This window comes from Anastrepha ludens, chromosome X (genome assembly GCF_028408465.1).
Source record: "Anastrepha ludens isolate Willacy chromosome X, idAnaLude1.1, whole genome shotgun sequence".
Lineage (NCBI taxonomy): Eukaryota > Metazoa > Arthropoda > Insecta > Diptera > Tephritidae > Anastrepha > Anastrepha ludens.
The window spans coordinates 39,203,671-39,223,688 of record NC_071503.1 but is presented as its reverse complement, the minus strand read 5'-3'; the positions used below and the strand labels follow the sequence as shown (position 1 = coordinate 39,223,688).

Below are 20,018 nucleotides of genomic sequence, written 5' to 3'. Positions count from 1 at the left end.
CACAACATTTTTCTTCTTCGCGAGGATGTAAACGAAATGGTGCGGGGATGTCAGTTGGCAAAGAATGGAATTGTCAACACCAACCTACTGGATATGGACGAAATTAACCAAATTCTATCAGAAACAGAAACGCTCCCATATCAGAATATAATAGAAGCAATCGAATATGGCCAACCGTCGGTACTGACTAACGGGACACTTCTCCTCTACGTCCTTTCAATGCCAAAAGTAACAACTAAGAAATATAATCTCTTGGTTACTCGCGCTGGAATCTATGGAGGTAGGCAACTAAATCTCCCTTTTGACAGGATGCTTGTCAACCAGGAAGAGACGTACGGTCTAACGAAGAATTGCCTGGCAATCAGCTCGTCCACGGTATGTAAATCAGAATCCTTGATTAAACTGGAAGAAAGCAGTTGCCTACCGCGACTCCTAAAAGGTGGAGAAGCCAACTGCGAATTCATCAGACAGAATGGGTCACAAATAGAGCTGATAAACGAGAACACCGTGTTTATATCAAACTTCCAAGGATTAATCAAAAATAGCAATGCCTCTATTACGGTAAATGGCACCTACGTAATCCAATTAAATAACGAAACAGTCACCATTGGTGACCAAGTAATATATTTTCTAGTTATGAAACTATTACCGCACAGGCCCTTCCAGCAGTACTATCAAAGGTGAAGAGCCATACAATGAAGGTCAACCTAGAATACGTCCACGACCTGACCATGGAAAACATAAGGTATCTTGGGTACGTTAATGAAAAGGTAAATTTCTCTCTCGCTTCAGAAATCCTCTCGATATGCGCAATTGTTCTTATTGCCGCCATGCTGTGGAGATGTTACAATAGAAAGCTAGACCTTCCGCCAGTTGAAATCCCGACTCATTGGTCAGATAACACTAACAACAGCAAAATCATTAGAGGAAAGTCTGCTCCTGAAATCCATCGGCTGGACAATAGCCTGCCAGCCACACCAGTCAGTATCAACATGTCGCCAGGAAACTGTAATTACTCTCTACAACATTTTACCCCCCCGCAATTTTCGTCTTTTGATCTGCGAGACGCAGATCTTTAAAGGGGGAGGAGTTATGTTGCCATACACCACTACACTTCCCAACGTCGCACCCTGTGATCACATTGCACTACACGTGAGTTCATTGCTCCAATTAAAGTTCACACAAGAACTTTCGCTGACGCGACACACGCGACACACGCGCAAGCGATCAATTGCAATATCCAATGCTTGGGAATTGCAAGGCCAGCATATTGGCCAACACGCGCAACCCAACGATTGCGAAATACCAGCAAGTAGTGGGAACTGCAACGTTGGCGAATTAGCTTAGGTTAAGAAGTTAGTTGGTAAGAATTATAATTTGTAAAGTTTAGTTAGAATCAGAACCGCAACTAGTGCGGAATAAAAATTATATGTGAACAATTGAAATCGCGTTTTTTATGTTATCGGTGAACAGTTGGTTCACCGCAACTTTAATTTTTTGGAAGCTCCTATCGGTCAGGGCTTAAGTTATATGTATATATTAGACTATGAAAATTGCACCAAAGTATATGTATGTATGCATGTTTATATACATATATTAGTATACAACATATCTTATAAGGTATGAGGTAAATATTACGATACATTTTTTCCTTCATATCTATACATATAAAAATTCAGCCGTTTTTCGCGTTGTGATGAACTTTACGGAGAATGGATCTACCGATTTTAACCAAACTTTGCCACATTGAAAAGACTCATGTGGAGAAGGCTTTTAACTATGTTTGGTTAAAATCTCCTTTACTTCTTCGTCAACACACAGTGTACACGAGGCAGCGTTCTTTTTACGCGAGTGGTTGTTATTGTAAACGATTGCATGGAGCGTACATTTTACTCACATATGTACACGTTAACGCAGCAGTATTTATGCCTAAATTTTCATTCCATTACATACATTTCAAGGGAATGCAAACATACATACATATACATATATTCATACAGCAGTGGCTGCGCGCCTGCATTCGCATAGAATAGAAACATACAAATTAGCAGGCACAGCTGTAGCTGACCGCCTGCAATAATTAATCGTAACACAATGCTGCTGTGACTAACTTAACACTTTGCTTAAATACTTCTTCTTTACACCCACGCTTCGGCGAACCTGAACAGGTCATCGCTAAAAAAGTACTTAAGCAAGGCCGTTTTCTTAGAATTTTACCAAAGGTTATCAGTAATAGTGCATAGTGAAAGTAAGTGTTAAAACTAACAAGAAAGTGTTTTATTTGGTAAAGTGTTCAAGTGAAGCAGTTTCCAGACATCAACCAAAGAGATAAAAAAAGTGCGTCAGAAATATTTAAGAGAAGAGATTGTTTTTACATTTTCCAACGATATTTTCACGAAAAATTTACAAAATATATATTAATTTTGCAAATGATTGATAACAAGTGAAACAGTGAATAAATGGTGTGAAAAATACACACAACAGAAATCGGCAAAAATAATTAATATTTTAGAAGTTTTTACTTAAGATATTTAAGAAAAGAGATTGTTTTAACACTTTCCGTAGATATTTTGAAGAAAAATTTCAAAAATATATATTATTTTTGATGATCATTTCCCATTTCTGTTCTGTGTAATTTTCATTTCAACGCGTGCTCACAGTTCAATTATATTTTTAAAAGAGGGCGCTAACAGTATGGTAATTTGAATTCCAGTTTAAAAACAAGAAAATTAGCAATCAAGAGCTCAGAGTGACATAAAGAAGACCATTTTGATTCGGTAAAAGAAATGCCAAGAGGTAGAAGACATGCTAACATCGGACGTAATACAGGTCACAATTGAAATGTTCAAAATCACAGACAAAATGAAAGTGAGGAAAATCATGCTGATAGATTCAGTCAACAAAGAGATCGTACTAGGTCACGTTCTCAAAATCGGCCAATAAATATCAATTCTGTAAATTTGAATGGTGCAGCATTTCAATATAATCCACAACGTGATTATTCATCTCACAAATACGTTGTCATTGGAAGTATGGATAAAATTTGCGGATTTTGTCAAGCATTGAAATTCAAAACTGAAACACCAGGCATGTGTTGCGCTGCAGGAAAACTTCGTTTACCAGACATACAATATCCGCCCGAAGCATTAGCTACATTATTATCGGGAACATCACCCGATTCCAAACATTTTCTTGAAAAAATTCCCACATATAATTCATGTTTTCAAATGACATCTTTTGGTGCTGGAAAAATTATAACCGATAACTTTATGCCAATGTTCCAGGTAATACGTAAACTTCAACGTTCAACAACATTCGCTGACACATCTAATGAATCATTAGATTTTATGGACACAAATTATGGCTTTTTTCAGATTCAAGGGCAAGCATATCACTTAATAGGTTCATTACTACCACTACCCGATCAAGAGTCAAAATTTTTGCAAATTTATTTCATTAATGACAACGATGATGAACTTGAAGCACGGTGTGCATTTTCCAGATATATAAACAGAGTCATTATGAGAGAGTTACAAGGTTTATTACACACACACAATGTTTTGGTGCAAAGTTTTAAAACAACAATCGAAAGATTGTCATCTGATAACCATAAAATTAAAATTGATGCAAATAAAACGCCTGCCGGCGAACATCGTGGAAGATACAATCAACCAACTTCAAACAACGAGGTTGCAATTGTTATATGTGGAGATGAATTTCAACCAAGAGATATTGTTTTGCAAAGAAGAAATGATACACTGCAACGTGTTAATGAAACGCATCGAAAATATGATGCATTACAATATCCTCTTATGTTCTGTCGTGGTGAAGATGGTTATTCGATTGATATAAAACAAATAAATCCAGCAAATGGTCAAGAAAAAAGAAAACTGTAAGCGCAATGAATTATTATGCATACAGAATCATGATAAGAGAAAATCAAGAGAATCACATTTTAGAATGTCGTAAATTATTTCATCAGTATATTGTTGACATGTATGCGAAAATAGAAACAGAACGATTGAATTACATTAGATTCAACCAAAGAAAATTACGCTGTGACGAATACATACATTTACGAGATGCAATTAACAACGATACCAACGTTAATAACATTGGTCAAATGGTAATATTACCTTCATCGTAAACAGGCAGTCCAAGGCATATGCATGAATACGCCTAAGATGCAATGTGTTATGTCAGAAATTATGGTCGACCCGACTTATTCATAACTTTCACATGCAATCCGAAATGGGATGATATTAAGAATCATTTATATACTGGGCAATCAGCTACTGATAGGCATGACATTACTGCAAGAGTGTTTAGACGAAAGCTACAGTCTCTAATGGATTTCATTGTAAAACATAAAGTTTACGGAGATGTACAATGTTTCATGTATTCTGTGGAATGGCAAAAAAGAGGCTTGCCTCATGCGCATATTTTGATTTGGTTAAAACAAAAACTAACCACAGATAAAATTGATCATATTTTGTGTGCTGAAATTCCAGATATAAATGAAGATCCAGAATTACATACTACTGTAACCAAAAACAGGATTAATGGACCGTGGGGTACGTTAAATCAAAATTCTCCATGTATGGTTGATGGTAAATGTTCAAAAAACTACCCAAGGCAATTAATTGCTGAAACAATGACTGGAAATGATGGATATCCATTGTACCGTAGAAGATCACCAGAAGATAATGGAAAAACAGTCACTGTGAAAATAAATAATCAAGATGTGGAGATCGATAACCGTTGGATGGTTCCGTATTCCAAATTATTATCGAAAACATTTAACGCACATATAAATGTTGAATATTATAACTCTGTAAAATCCATCAAATACAATGCAAATATATCAATAAAGGAAGTTTGAGTTGGAAGTTTGGAGTTGTAAATCGAAATGATGAAATTACTAATTACCAAATAGGAAGATACATTAGTAGCAACGAAGCAATTTGGAGAATATTATCATTTCCGATTCATGATCGCCATCCAGTTGTTATTCATTTGTGAGTCCATTTAGAAAATGAACAAAGTGTTTATTTCACTGAAAATACTGCTCAACAAATGGCCGAACGACCACCAGCAACAACACTAACTGCGTTTTTCAACTTATGTGAAACAGATTCATTTGCAAGAACATTGCTTTATTCAAATGTTCCTAAATATTATACTTGAAATGCATCATCAAGGTCTTGGGTACGAAGGCAACGAGGAATACCTGTAGATGGATATCCAGGTGTTCATTTGAGTGATGCAATCGGACGACTTTACACTGTGCATCCAAGTAAAGTGGAATGCTTCTATTTACGTTTACTCTTAGTTGATATTCCCGGCCCAAGATCATTCGAAAGTTTGAAACGAGTTAATGGTCATCTTTGTTGTACTTATCAGCAAGCATGCAAAGAATTGAATTTGCTTGAAAATGATAATCAGTGGGATGCAACTCTTATGCATGCATGTGCAACAAGTTCTCCACACCAAATAAGAACACTATTTGCCATCATTATTGCTACATGTTTCCCAGCAAACCCAAAAGAATTGTGGAGTACTTACCAAGAATACATGACAGAAGATATCCTACATCAAGTACGTCGCATTACTGCAAATCCAAATTTGAATTATACAGATGAATTATATAATGAGGCATTAATTAAAATCGAAGACTTTTGCCTGAAGATTGCAAATAAAACTCTGAGTGAGTTAGGTATGATCGCACCAAATCGTCCGATGCATGATGCATACAATGCAGAATTAAGACGTGAAAAAGAATATGATCGAAATGATCTGAACACATTTGTAACAACAAACCTACCAAAATTAAACACAGAACAAAGGCAGGCATATGACAAAATTATAGACAATGTTGCAAATGAAAGAGGAGGAATATTCTTCTTAGATGCACCAGGTGGGGCTGGAAAAACGTTTTTGTTGTCGTTAATTTTGGCCACCAATCGATCACAGAATAATATTATATTGCATTGGCTTTGGCATCATCTGGAATAGCGGCAACTTTATTGGACGGCGGTCGCACTGCACATTCTGCATTAAAGTTACCATTAAATATGCAAGTAAGTGAATAACCAACTTGCAACATTTCTAAAAATTCTGGAATGGGAAAGATTTTACAAACATGTTAAATTATTGTATGGGATGAATGTACGATGGCTCATAAAAAATCACTGGAAGCCTTAAATAGAACACTGAAATATTTTCGAAATAACACAAACATATTTGGTGGTGCACTAATTCTTTTGGCCGATGATTTTCGACAAACTTTGCCTGTTATTCCCAAATCAACAGCAGCTGAGGAATTGAGAGAGAAAAAGGTTGTCTGTAAAGTCGGTTTACTGACGATAGTTTAACGTGACAACGTTATAAGAAAATACTGATGGAATGGTTGCATTTTTCAAAAGAAAATTTTAATTTTATTTGTTTGATAGATTTTTTGTATGGATATAGAGAAGGAAGTAAATGGAATCGCAATGGAATTGATCAAGTTACATTTACACAAACATTAAAAATTACGAAAATGTATCAAATTCATGACAGATATGTTCAATTTCGATTGTGCATCAGACGTTAATAAGTCAACAACACTAAGAGGCACTATCATCGATTTGACTTTTTCAAGACACATTACACTCGAAACACTCCCATTCATTTCCTACTTTTCTTATCACCGTCTTATTCTCAACATACATATGTATATTAGACTATGAAAATTGCACCAAAGTATATGTATGTATGCATGTTTATATACATATATTAGTATACAACATATCTTATAAGGTATGAGGTTCAATGAACGAACAGACTGGAGAACTAACTCTATCACTTTCAAACCTGGCTCCCAGCTATGGAAAATGGTAGAACAGGGGCAGGAATCAATGGGTCCAAATTCAAAAAATCGATTCCGATGGGATCCTACCCAACTATATTCCAGGCAGAAATACATGCCATCGAAATATGTGTGAGAGAATGCCTTAGGAGGAAAATGAGAGGTACTCACATCTACATACTTTCAGATAGCCAAGCGGCTCTAAAAGCCCTTCTATCAACAACTATCACCTCTAAATTGGTAAATGATTGCCTAAACCTTCTAAATACGTTAGGAAACCTCAACACAGTAACACTATGTTGGATTCCGGGACATGAAGGACATGTGGGAAATGAAATGGCTGATGACCTTGCAAAACAAGGAGCAAATATGCAACTTACTGGTCCTGAGCCTTTCTGTGGACTAACAAAAGAAAGAAAACTTGCCGCACACTGGCTAAACTGTGCCGGTCAGCGTCAAGCTAAACTATTCCTAAGTCCCAACAAAGGAATATCTGACAAACTTCTCTCACTAAACAGAGTAGATCTGCGTCTTTTAACTGGATACCTTACAGGTCACTGCAGCCTGAGGTACCATCTAAATAACATTGGTCTATCCGAGACCAATGTCTGCCGCTTTTGCGAAATGGACATAGAAAGCTCAGAACATGTGCTTTGTGAATGTCCTGCGTTGGGCAGACAAAGACTTCACCACCTTGGTGGTATCGTAGTATCTCCATGCAATCTTTGGAACAACAAACCCAAAACTGTGCTAAAATTTCTAAAAAGCCTAAAACTCTAGGGTTACAAAATAGGCCTTTCACAATAGATCAACTCTGGTCGCAGTGCGTGTATTCGCTCGGATGCGACGCAGTGGGCGGTTTGAAATGTGGGCCTCCACGGTCGCTCCGATGAAATATTTTATAAAAATGAAAGACACAGTGTCAGTATATATTCGTCAATGTTTATTGCAGTATATATATATAGATATACATATGGTTATGTGCATAGAACTATACATATATGCAATACGTTGCCTACGTATTATTGTACATATATGTATTATTAGATTATGTATAATTAATAGTTTATGACATATTACCTGTTGGCTGGCTGACACGTCCTTATTCTCCTGATTGTACAATCGAAGTGTTATAGTTAAAGTTAAAGTGAAAGTAACCTCGCCGAACAACGTTTAACACGGTAAACGTTTTAACTGTTCGGCGGGGAAATGCCAGGGTTTATTTATTTATTTATTTATTTATTTAATTAATTAATAGTCTAAAAATACAATATTTCTTACAGACTATGAAAACAGATTAATGCTGAATAAATTAATCAAAGTAAAATTAAACTTATAATTATATTAACTAGTTTCAATTGTAATGAGTGAAAGAAAAAGAATACATTTTTTATAATTTACAGAAGAAGATTAGATTAATACTAAGAATTTAGTTCAACAATTCATTTAGAACCAATTTGAAGTGATTCTTTGTGGAACAGAAATCCAGGCCAGTATGATTTGAAAGCGAATTAAAATCACCCAGAGTTCTAGAAATCGGAGCATTGGAAGCATAATTAGCTCGTGCCATCCCTAACCGGAAAAAATCATGATTCCGTAAACTTCGCTGAGGAATATTGAAATTGATTTTCTCGAGTAGCGATGGGGAGTCAATAACCCCGTTTATCAAATCGAAGAGGAAAGTAATGGAGAGAATAGTCCTTCTAATATCTAGTGATTTTAGATTTATAAGCAAGCACCGACTTTTATAGGATGGAATTGGATCAGTGAAATTTAAAGAACGCAATGCATTACGCACAAAAGCTTTCTGGACACGTTCAAGCCTACTAATATGACAAGCATAATATGGTCTCCAAATAAAGACGGCATATTCTAACTTGGAACGCACCAGAGACGTATACAACAACTTTAGAGTATATGGATCAACAAAGTCTGAACTAAAACGTCGAATAAACGCAAGTACGGAATAAGACTTTGAAATAGTGTGATTTAAATGTTTTTGAAAAGAGAATTTAGAATCAAATACCACACCAAGATCAGTAATTTCACTTCGATGAGATAAGCTAGAACCACAAATGTGGTAGGAAGTGGGTATAAGAGAACAAGATTTAGAATAAGAAATATAAAAACACTTGCTTATATTTAAATCTAACTTATTTCTTTTACACCAAGAATCAACGTTATCTAGATCAGATTGAAGGTTTAAAGAGTCCACTGTACTTGCAATCCTCGAGTATATCTTTAAATCATCGGCATACAAGAGAAAATTTGCGTTATTAAAACAACTAGAAATGTCATTAATAAAAAGTATAAAAAGTAAGGGGCCCAGTATACTTCCCTGAGGTACCCCAGAGGACGCAATGAAAGAAATAGATGACACACCATCAACATTTACAACACATTTCCGAGAGGAGAGATAGGATTTAATCCATTTTAAAAGAGTGGAATGGAATCCTATAGCACTCAATTTGGAAATTAAAACCCTGTGATTAACCTTATCAAATGCTTTTGAAAAGTCTGTGTACACAGCATCAACTTGAGTTTTTTTTTTAAACGATGATATACAATATTCAGAGAACACAGCAAGATTTGAAACAGTAGATCTACCTTTCATGAAGCCATGTTGGTCTACTGAAATATAACGACTAACTACGAAATAGATTTTATCTTTCACTATTAATTCAAATAATTTTGATACCGTGGATAATTTGGCAATTGGTCTATAATTAGTAATATTGTTTTTATTTCCACTTTTGAATACTGGATTAATGGTTGTTACTTTCCAGGCATCTATGAATTCTCCTCGATCAAGGGATTTGCTAAACATTAACAAAAGTGGATAGGCAATTGCAGAGCAGTTTTTAAGAAGATACGAAGATAGCCCATCTACATCAGTTTTTGTTGATGTTTTGAGTTGCCGAATTCCATCTTCGATATCAGAAAGCGTAAAAGTTAACGAGCCAATATTGATTGAGGAATTCATGCTCGAATGAAACTCATCAATTAAATCAGAGTCTACTTGAAAATTTGAACAAAAAAAATCTGCGAAAAGATTGGCTGCATCTGTAGAAGTATGTGCTTGAGTTTCGTTATAGAAGACAACCGAAGGAATACTTGAGCATGATTTCCTAGATCTAACATAACGCCAGAAGGAACTAGGATTTGATTTAATGTCCGATTCGAACTTGAGAATATAATTTCGCTTTAAGTCCATATCCAAAGATTTAAGTTCTCTAGAGAACTGTAGATATTTATCTTTATCTGTGAAGGAATGAGAAAACTTAAACTTTTTGAAATATTTATTTCTCAAATTTTTTAGTTTTCTCAGTTCCTTGGTATGCCACGGTACTCTATAACTAGTCCTTTTTATCACCGGTATATTATTTTTACAGATATCATTTATATTATGCTTGAAAATATCATAACAATTGGCAACTTCAACCCCAGTAAATAAAGAATCCCAGTCTATAATATCAACTGCTGAATTAATTATATTAAAATCAAAGTTTTTAAAACAAAAATTGGAAGTCACATTCTCAAAATAAAAATCATTAAACTCATAGAATTCTATATGAAGGACAAGTGGTACATGATGCAGACCAGGAGTAGACAGAGGGTCTACACATTCTAATAAAGAAAAATTTATATTGTCAGTAATGAAAATGAGATCGAGAATTCGAGAAAGACTATTTGAGAAACTATTTATCTGAACCAGTCCAAAACTTAAAAAATTATCAATCAAATAAATTTCATATATACTACTAACATTGTTAGGACATAATGCAGTACTATCATCTAAACTAGACCATTCAATATTACTCAAATTGAAGTCCCCAAGAACACAAAAATTGCCATTATTTGAGGTTAGAGCTAAAACATTATCCACATGTGCTTTATACAGTGTATCAATACTTGACGGAGGAATATATGACGCACAAATCAATATATTTGAAGCACCATGCACAGAGACACACAGCTGATCCAGGAGTGTATCATTGTTTTTCAGAGATACTAGTGATGAGCTATACTTCCGTTGAACAGCTATTAAAACCCCTCCACCTCTGCAGAGACCAGTTTTCTCGACATCACGGTCTTTACGATAGACATGGTATAAATTTGGATCAAAAAACTCATTATCGAAAAAGTTCTCATTTAACCATGTCTCGATGAGAACAAAAATATCATAGTCCATGTGCGAACTAAACGCTAAAAGTTGATTAGATTTAGTTCTCAATCCAGAAACATTTTGAAAGTACATTTTTAAATTTTTTTGGCCATTATTGAGAGCACAATTTTTTATTGCTGATGCATTGGTGAATCGTTTTTTTGAAAAAAATGAAAAGGTCGGATTTTTACACTCTCTGGCCATATGTCCGCATTGAGCACCTTTTCAAAAGAGCATTCTGATACTCCCAATTTAAAATTAATTTTTCTAAGTGTATTTAATTCCGTATCTTTTTTAACAAGTTTGTAGCATACCAAAGACTTAGTTTCAATTTCAGCATGCTTCGACACATAAGTCAAAATATCAGTTTCATTGACATTGGGCGAGAATGACGACAAGTGTAGCCATTTAAATATTGGGACCACTTGTAGCTCATTATTGTTATTGGAACCAATCACAATAGGCTTATTAAATTTCCGTCTACTATTTTTTGTTACCATTTCCCACTGGGATGTCTGTCGTATTGCGGGCACAGATTCAGTAGCAGCATTTAAAACAGAAGCCGCAGAGACCTGAGATGAAGCAGCAACAGAAGCAAAGGTAACTTTTGCAGGTGCAGTAATAGTAGCAGCAGCCGTCTTAGATGTAGTCTTAGCTTTCTTTTCCTTAGCGACGGCAGAACCATGCAAAGCAGATGTTTGCGACGCAGGCTTAGACGTAGCAGCAGAGTTCAGCGCATTGTTTTCATGGTCATTAGGCGGACAACGAACAGAAAGAGGAGAGAGCAAGGAGCTCGCATATTTTGAATTTGCACTACCGAGAACGCTAGCAGAGTTAGCAACAATGCTTTTGAGATTTTTTACCTCAGTTGTTAATGTAGCGAGAGCGACATCTTTTGCTTCAAGCTTAGAATGCAATGAGCGAATTTCTGCAAGAAGATCATCTGATTTTTGCATTGTTTGTTTTTTTTCTTCACGCAGAGCAATTACAGCAGATAGTATGCGACTGTTTTCCGTTCTAAGCGCAGCTAGTTCTTTAACAACAACAAGCAATGTAATTTGTTGCTTATTATTGTGCACATTTGTATCATCATGATTATTATTTTTTGTTTCGGCCGAAAGTACTGATAATGTTTGACACCTAATGGAAGAGCGTCTATCAGCAGAGCAGGCCTTGCAGAGATACGGTTTATCAGATGAGAGCAAGAAATCCACATCTGCCTGTAGTAAACCAACACAATCAAGGTGAAAGAACTCTTGACATTCAGCACACTGCACTTTCGGTTGAGGACGATCAACTTTTTGTCCACATACACACGGCATATTTGTCTTGTTTTGTATTTAGTTTTTTATTTACACTAATTTGAATTTAGTTCAGACTATAATAAATATAGCATAAAGTCACTGTCTTTTAATTTTTGATATTAACACTAAAATGCCATTTTATATTATGTCGAAATAACTTTTGTATAGCAAAAATACAGAGCGATTAGAAAAACACGTCCGACATATACCGCTGTTACCCACTTTAACGGCCTTCACGTTGCAGCGACTGGAAACGGTGGTTAGCAACAGTCGGAACGCTAGGCGCAGTTCCCATTAGGGTGGCTAAAAATTTATATTGAATATTAGGGTGCGGCCTAAAAATGCCGGCCCCCTTGCGATAAGCAATGATTATTTTAGGACGGAGGTGTCAGCCAACGTTCGGTATTGGTGAGACATCGGAGGCTGCTGGTGCCGTCTGAAATGCTGCAAAGATATGTAATTTTATGTACGTGGATTTATTATTGCACACAAAAAAAGTAAAATTTATTATATTAAAATTCATTGATTCGTTATGAACAAATCATATTAGGGCCGTGATACCTGGCGAGGCCTAGTCGCCAGTGTATCGTCGCCCGTCCTTGACGCATTATAGTTGCTTGCGCACGTGGTCGAAAAGGCCTGGTTTCCGATACACGCGCACGCCACCGTTCATGCTGCAGCTGGGGTCGAAGAGGCCTCGTCTCCAATCCCCTATCTTCATTGCGGCGGAAAGACCTTGTTTCCGCTCTGCTTGTTCAGGCGGAAAGGCCTAGTTTCCGCTCTGCTTGTTTAGGCGAAAAGGCCTAGTTTCCGCTCTAGACTCAGTCCTTTGTTTTGTTTTTTACAAACAAAAGGATTTTGAATTTAAAATTTTTTTTTTTTTTTTCCTTTAACTGAAAATGTGTAGTGTGTACACGGCTTTATAATTGGTTGTGGTGCATTTGGCTGGTCAGTGCAGTGCTGATCACAGCGAAGGAGACTACAAAGGAAAATAATATATATATTTTTGTTATGCACTAAGCATATATGCACTAGGCATTTTAGTAGTTTTTTTTTGTTATTTGGCGATGAGGAATTTTCATGGCCCTATGAGACACCCTGCCACCCAAAACAAAAAATGTACCTAATTGGGTACAATCACATATTAATGTCATTTTAATATGTATGTTCACCGCCAGGGGGTGGGTACATACTAATGGACATTGCAATATTCGCCGCATGGGAGGATCGTGTCTTGGCTATGTGTGGATCGTAACCAAGTACAAGGTGTCCTCCCGCGGTGTGCATGATATATATTTTTTTTCTTTTTGTTCTTATTTTGGCTATAATAAGAACAAAATGATAAGCAAAAGAAGAAAAAAAAAGAAAAATTATATGTATATATATAGATAAAATTTTTCGTAGCATTTGCATACATAAGTGCATGATGTTAGAAAAAACTAATAGTTTGCGTTACTTTACGCAAACTATCCCTGGAATGTAGAACCCATTTATATCATTCCTGTAGGGTATTTTTGTTTTTGTTTCTTAATCCCTAATTTCCTTAATGGCCGTCACTATTTCCTTTTCACATGTGTAGACGGCGTGTGACGCTGACGTGAGTGACTTTAAAAAGTGTTTGTTTTGTGGTCGTTTTACAATTTTAAGACGAGATTTTGCAATTTCAGTTATATTTTACATATAAACTCGCGAACGCAAGAAAAGAAAAAGTTTAAAATGTCTGGCAAACCAAAGCGTCCTCTTGCCGCATATATGTATGTTGTGGCTCAACAATGCACGCGATCAGGTTAAGCGCGAAAATCCAGGCATTAAAGTAACCGGAGTGGCCAAAAAAAAGATGGAGATTTATGGCGTTCAATGAAGGACAAGTCGGAATGGGAAGCAAAGGCAGCTAAAAGCCAAGGAGGATTAGATGAAGCGGTAAGAGAATTTGAGGCCAATGGAGGCAGCTGCCGAATTTACATCCATAATCAGCTGGATTGAAACCACGTTTGCACAACTCCTTTGAAAACTCCTTTCCAACAGCATCAGCTAATTGAAGTAATGTCCTTATCGCAAGATAAGGAGCACAATTTATGCCGAAAGTAACAGTCTTTAATTCGTATAGACTGATTGGGTCTTTCGGGCAAGTGCGAAAAACTATTCGCTGATATTTAGTATGAGTATTGCTTACCATTATCTGACGGTACATCTTCTCAATATCGCTATTGAAGACATACTTGTATAATCGCCAGCGGAGGATCAGGACAGTCATATCTGCTTGCAATACCGGACCTGGATGAAGGACGTCGTTGAGGCTCAATCCATTGGCAGTCGGGCATGAGGCGTTAAATACCACGCGCACTTTGGTGGAGGTGCTCTCTTCCTTCATGACGGCATGATGAGGTAGGAAGTAGTGGTCAGTTGCATCTGCAGGTATGTTGGTTGTGATTTTCTCCATATGACCTAGCGTTTCATATTCTGCCACCACTCTAGTGTATTCCTTTTGCAGGGACGGATTTTTCGCGAGACGCGTCTCATTCCGGAAGAATTGAGAGCAGGCGCTCTTGAGTGACGGTCCCAGCTTGATGGTTGATGGAAAATCCCGTTTGAAGGGTAAGGTGACGACATATTTTCCATCTTGGTTGCGCTGCGTGGTGGTCCGATATAATTCCTCGCAATACACGTCATCTTCTGTCTGCCTTTCTTTTCTTGGGATGTCTTCCAATTCCCAAAAGGCAGCTAGTTGCTTGTCCAGTGTGACTTCGCTGAAAAGAGAAACTATTTTGTTTGGTGGGTTGACCGTTTCAGCTCGACCAGTTAGTATCCACCCGAATACAGTCTCTTGGGCAAGAAGTGTACTTAGTACATTTTTCTTCAAGCCGCTTAAAATAATTTGGGGATAAATGTCTCCGCCAAGGACAAGGTCCACTGGTTCATTGACGAAGAACCTCTTATCCGCCAAAGTGAGATCTGGAAATGCTTGCCTTGTCATTGCGCTTACTAGGCAAGTTGGCAGATTTCAAGTTAATTGCGGCAAAACTAGCGCAATTGTATTTATTTTTACAAAAGGGTCGATAGGCGACCGCAGTTGTAATGAGCACGCTTGTCTTACCTGCGCAGATATCGAATTGTTGATGCCCGAGACTTGGGCATGCAAGCGTTTAGATGGCAGGTTGATTCTACGTTTGAGGCGTTCAGTGATGAACGAACACTCAGAACCAGAATCGATCAGAGCTCGTGCTGCAAAATTTACATTATTATGGAATATATTCACCATGGCTGTTCCCAGTAAAACCCCTTTGTCCGTATTGGAATAACACGATTTAAAATTATGTGTTCTGCTATCCTTTGGCCTATTAGAGTCAAGTCGTTTTAGGGCCTCCTTGGATGTTGAGGGCAGGTCATCAGCGGGATCTCTGCTTTCCTTAAGAGCTGCTGCTTTTGGTTGAACTGCTGTAATGTGCAGGAGCGTGTTGTGTCTTGAGTGACATGTGCTGCAGTTATATGAGCTCGTACATCTCGACACCGTATGTCCTGACGACAGGCAGTTCAAGCAACAGTTGTTGCTCTTGACGCACGCGATGCGATCGGTGACCTTTAACTTCCGGAACTTCGGGCAACTTTGCAATTTGTGGTCGTCAGTGACACATAATTTGCACATATGTTTGGCGACACTTACCTGAAAGTTACCCATCCATTCCGTATCTTTTTTAACAAGTTTGTAGCATACCAAAGACTTAGTTTCAATTTCAGCATGCTTCGACACATAAGTCAAAATATCAGTTTCATTGACATTGGGCGAGAATGACGACAAGTGTAGCCATTTAAATATTGGGACCACTTGTAGCTCATTATTGTTATTGGAACCAATCACAATAGGCTTATTAAATTTCCGTCTACTATTTTTTGTTACCATTTCCCACTGGGATGTCTATTCTGGGACGCATATTTTGAATTTGCACTACCGAGAACGCTAGCAGAGTTAGCAACAATGCTTTTGAGATTTTTTACCTCAGTTGTTAATGTAGCGAGAGCGACATCTTTTGCTTCAAGCTTAGAATGCAATGAGCGAATTTCTGCAAGAAGATCATCTGATTTTTGCATTGTTTGTTTTTTTTCTTCACGCAGAGCAATTACAGCAGATAGTATGCGACTGTTTTCCGTTCTAAGCGCAGCTAGTTCTTTAACAACAACAAGCAATGTAATTTGTTGCTTATTATTGTGCACATTTGTATCATCATGATTATTATTTTTTGTTTCGGCCGAAAGTACTGATAATGTTTGACACCTAATGGAAGAGCGTCTATCAGCAGAGCAGGCCTTGCAGAGATACGGTTTATCAGATGAGAGCAAGAAATCCACATCTGCCTGTAGTAAACCAACACAATCAAGGTGAAAGAACTCTTGACATTCAGCACACTGCACTTTCGGTTGAGGACGATCAACTTTTTGTCCACATACACACGGCATATTTGTCTTGTTTTGTATTTAGTTTTTTATTTACACTAATTTGAATTTAGTTCAGACTATAATAAATATAGCTTAAAGTCACTGTCTTTTAATTTTTGATATTAACACTAAAATGCCATTTTATATTATGTCGAAATAACTTTTGTATAGCAAAAATACAGAGCGATTAGAAAACACGTCCGACATATACCGCTGTTACCCACTTTAACGGCCTTCACGTTGCAGCGACTGGAAACGGTGGTTAGCAACAGTCGGAACGCTAGGCGCAGTTCCCATTAGGGTGGCTAAAAATTTATATTGAATATTAGGGTGCGGCCTAAACATGCCGGCCCCCTTGCGATAAGCAATGATTATTTTAGGACGGAGGTGTCAGCCAACGTTCGGTATTGGTGAGACATCGGAGGCTGCTGGTGCCGTCTGAAATGCTGCAAAGATATGTAATTTTATGTACGTGGATTTATTATTGCACACAAAAAAAGTAAAATTTATTATATTAAAATTCATTGATTCGTTATGAACAAATCATATTAGGGCCGTGATACCTGGCGAGGCCTAGTCGCCAGTGTATCGTCGCCCGTCCTTGACGCATTATAGTTGCTTGCGCACGTGGTCGAAAAGGCCTGGTTTCCGATACACGCGCACGCCACCGTTCATGCTGCAGCTGGGGTCGAAGAGGCCTCGTCTCCAATCCCCTATCTTCATTGCGGCGGAAAGACCTTGTTTCCGCTCTGCTTGTTCAGGCGGAAAGGCCTAGTTTCCGCTCTGCTTGTTTAGGCGAAAAGGCCTAGTTTCCGCTCTAGACTCAGTCCTTTGTTTTGTTTTTTACAAACAAAAGGATTTTGAATTTAAAATTTTTTTTTTTTTTCCTTTAACTGAAAATGTGTAGTGTGTACACGGCTTTATAATTGGTTGTGGTGCATTTGGCTGGTCAGTGCAGTGCTGATCACAGCGAAGGAGACTACAAAGGAAAATAATATATATATTTTTGTTATGCACTAAGCATATATGCACTAGGCATTTTAGTAGTTTTTTTTTGTTATTTGGCGATGAGGAATTTTCATAGCCCTATGAGACACCCTGCCACCCAAAACAAAAAATGTACCTAATTGGGTACAATCACATATTAATGTCATTTTAATATGTATGTTCACCGCCAGGGGGTGGGTACATACTAATGGACATTGCAATATTCGCCGCATGGGAGGATCGTGTCTTGGCTATGTGTGGATCGTAACCAAGTACAAGGTGTCCTCCCGCGGTGTGCATGATATATATTTTTTTTCTTTTTGTTCTTATTTTGGCTATAATAAGAACAAAATGATAAGCAAAAGAAGAAAAAAAAAGAAAAATTATATGTATATATATTATATAGATAAAATTTTTCGTAGCATTTGCATACATAAGTGCATGATGTTAGAAAAAACTAATAGTTTGCGTTACTTTACGCAAACTATCCCTGGAATGTAGAACCCATTTATATCATTCCTGTAGGGTATTTTTGTTTTTGTTTCTTAATCCCTAATTTCCTTAATGGCCGTCACTATTTCCTTTTCACATGTGTAGACGGCGTGTGACGCTGACGTGAGTGACTTTAAAAAGTGTTTGTTTTGTGGTCGTTTTACAATTTTAAGACGAGATTTTGCAATTTCAGTTATATTTTACATATAAACTCGCGAACGCAAGAAAAGAAAAAGTTTAAAATGTCTGGCAAACCAAAGCGTCCTCTTGCCGCATATATGTATGTTGTGGCTCAACAATGCACGCGATCAGGTTAAGCGCGAAAATCCAGGCATTAAAGTAACCGGAGTGGCCAAAAAAAAGATGGAGATTTATGGCGTTCAATGAAGGACAAGTCGGAATGGGAAGCAAAGGCAGCTAAAAGCCAAGGAGGATTAGATGAAGCGGTAAGAGAATTTGAGGCCAATGGAGGCAGCTGCCGAATTTACATCCATAATCAGCTGGATTGAAACCACGTTTGCACAACTCCTTTGAAAACTCCTTTCCAACAGCATCAGCTAATTGAAGTAATGTCCTTATCGCAAGATAAGGAGCACAATTTATGCCGAAAGTAACAGTCTTTAATTCGTATAGACTGATTGGGTCTTTCGGGCAAGTGCGAAAAACTATTCGCTGATATTTAGTATGTGTATTGCTTACCATTATCTGACGGTACATCTTCTCAATATCGCTATTGAAGACATACTTGTATAATCGCCAGCGGAGGATCAGGACAGTCATATCTGCTTGCAATACCGGACCTGGATGAAGGACGTCGTTGAGGCTCAATCCATTGGCAGTCGGGCATGAGGCGTTAAATACCACGCGCACTTTGGTGGAGGTGCTCTCTTCCTTCATGACGGCATGATGAGGTAGGAAGTAGTGGTCAGTTGCATCTGCAGGTATGTTGGTTGTGATTTTCTCCATATGACCTAGCGTTTCATATTCTGCCACCACTCTAGTGTATTCCTTTTGCAGGGACGGATTTTTCGCGAGACGCGTCTCATTCCGGAAGAATTGAGAGCAGGCGCTCTTGAGTGACGGTCCCAGCTTGATGGTTGATGGAAAATCCCGTTTGAAGGGTAAGGTGACGACATATTTTCCATCTTGGTTGCGCTGCGTGGTGGTCCGATATAATTCCTCGCAATACACGTCATCTTCTGTCTGCCTTTCTTTTCTTGGGATGTCTTCCAATTCCCAAAAGGCAGCTAGTTGCTTGTCCAGTGTGACTTCGCTGAAAAGAGAAACTATTTTGTTTGGTGGGTTGACCGTTTCAGCTCGACCAGTTAGTATCCACCCGAATACAGTCTCTTGGGCAAGAAGTGTACTTAGTACATTTTTCTTCAAGCCGCTTAAAATAATTTGGGGATAAATGTCTCCGCCAAGGACAAGGTCCACTGGTTCATTGACGAAGAACCTCTTATCCGCCAAAGTGAGATCTGGAAATGCTTGCCTTGTCATTGCGCTTACTAGGCAAGTTGGCAGATTTCCAGTTAATTGCGGCAAAACTAGCGCAATTGTATTTATTTTTACAAAAGGGTCGATAGGCGACCGCAGTTGTAATGAGCACGCTTGTCTTACCTGCGCAGATATCGAATTGTTGATGCCCGAGACTTGGGCATGCAAGCGTTTAGATGGCAGGTTGATTCTACGTTTGAGGCGTTCAGTGATGAACGAACACTCAGAACCAGAATCGATCAGAGCTCGTGCTGCAAAATTTACATTATTATGGAATATATTCACCATGGCT

At 37.7% G+C, this 20,018-nt stretch overlaps 1 protein-coding gene across 1 annotated transcript; it reads right to left on the bottom strand.

Annotated features, from left to right (window-relative positions):
* Positions 1-14,413: 14,413 nt before the first annotated feature.
* Positions 14,414-15,293, bottom strand: LOC128869952 (uncharacterized). Its single transcript, XM_054112549.1, has 2 exons — positions 14,493-15,293; positions 14,414-14,437 (listed from the first exon to the last, which is right to left on the bottom strand). Exons 1-2 carry the CDS (start codon positions 15,291-15,293, stop codon positions 14,414-14,416), a joined length of 825 nt encoding a protein of 274 aa, XP_053968524.1.
* Positions 15,294-20,018: the final 4,725 nt, after the last annotated feature.

Bases quoted from the DNA above. Each gene is read 5' to 3' on its own strand.
- LOC128869952 (XM_054112549.1), bottom strand. From the start codon at position 15,293: ATGACAAGGCAAGCATTTCCAGATCTCACTTTGGCGGATAAGAGGTTC. The intron at 14,438-14,492 runs GTAAGCAATACT...CTTGCCCGAAAG, and splicing joins AGATGTACCGTCAGATAATG to ACCCAATCAGTCTATACGAA.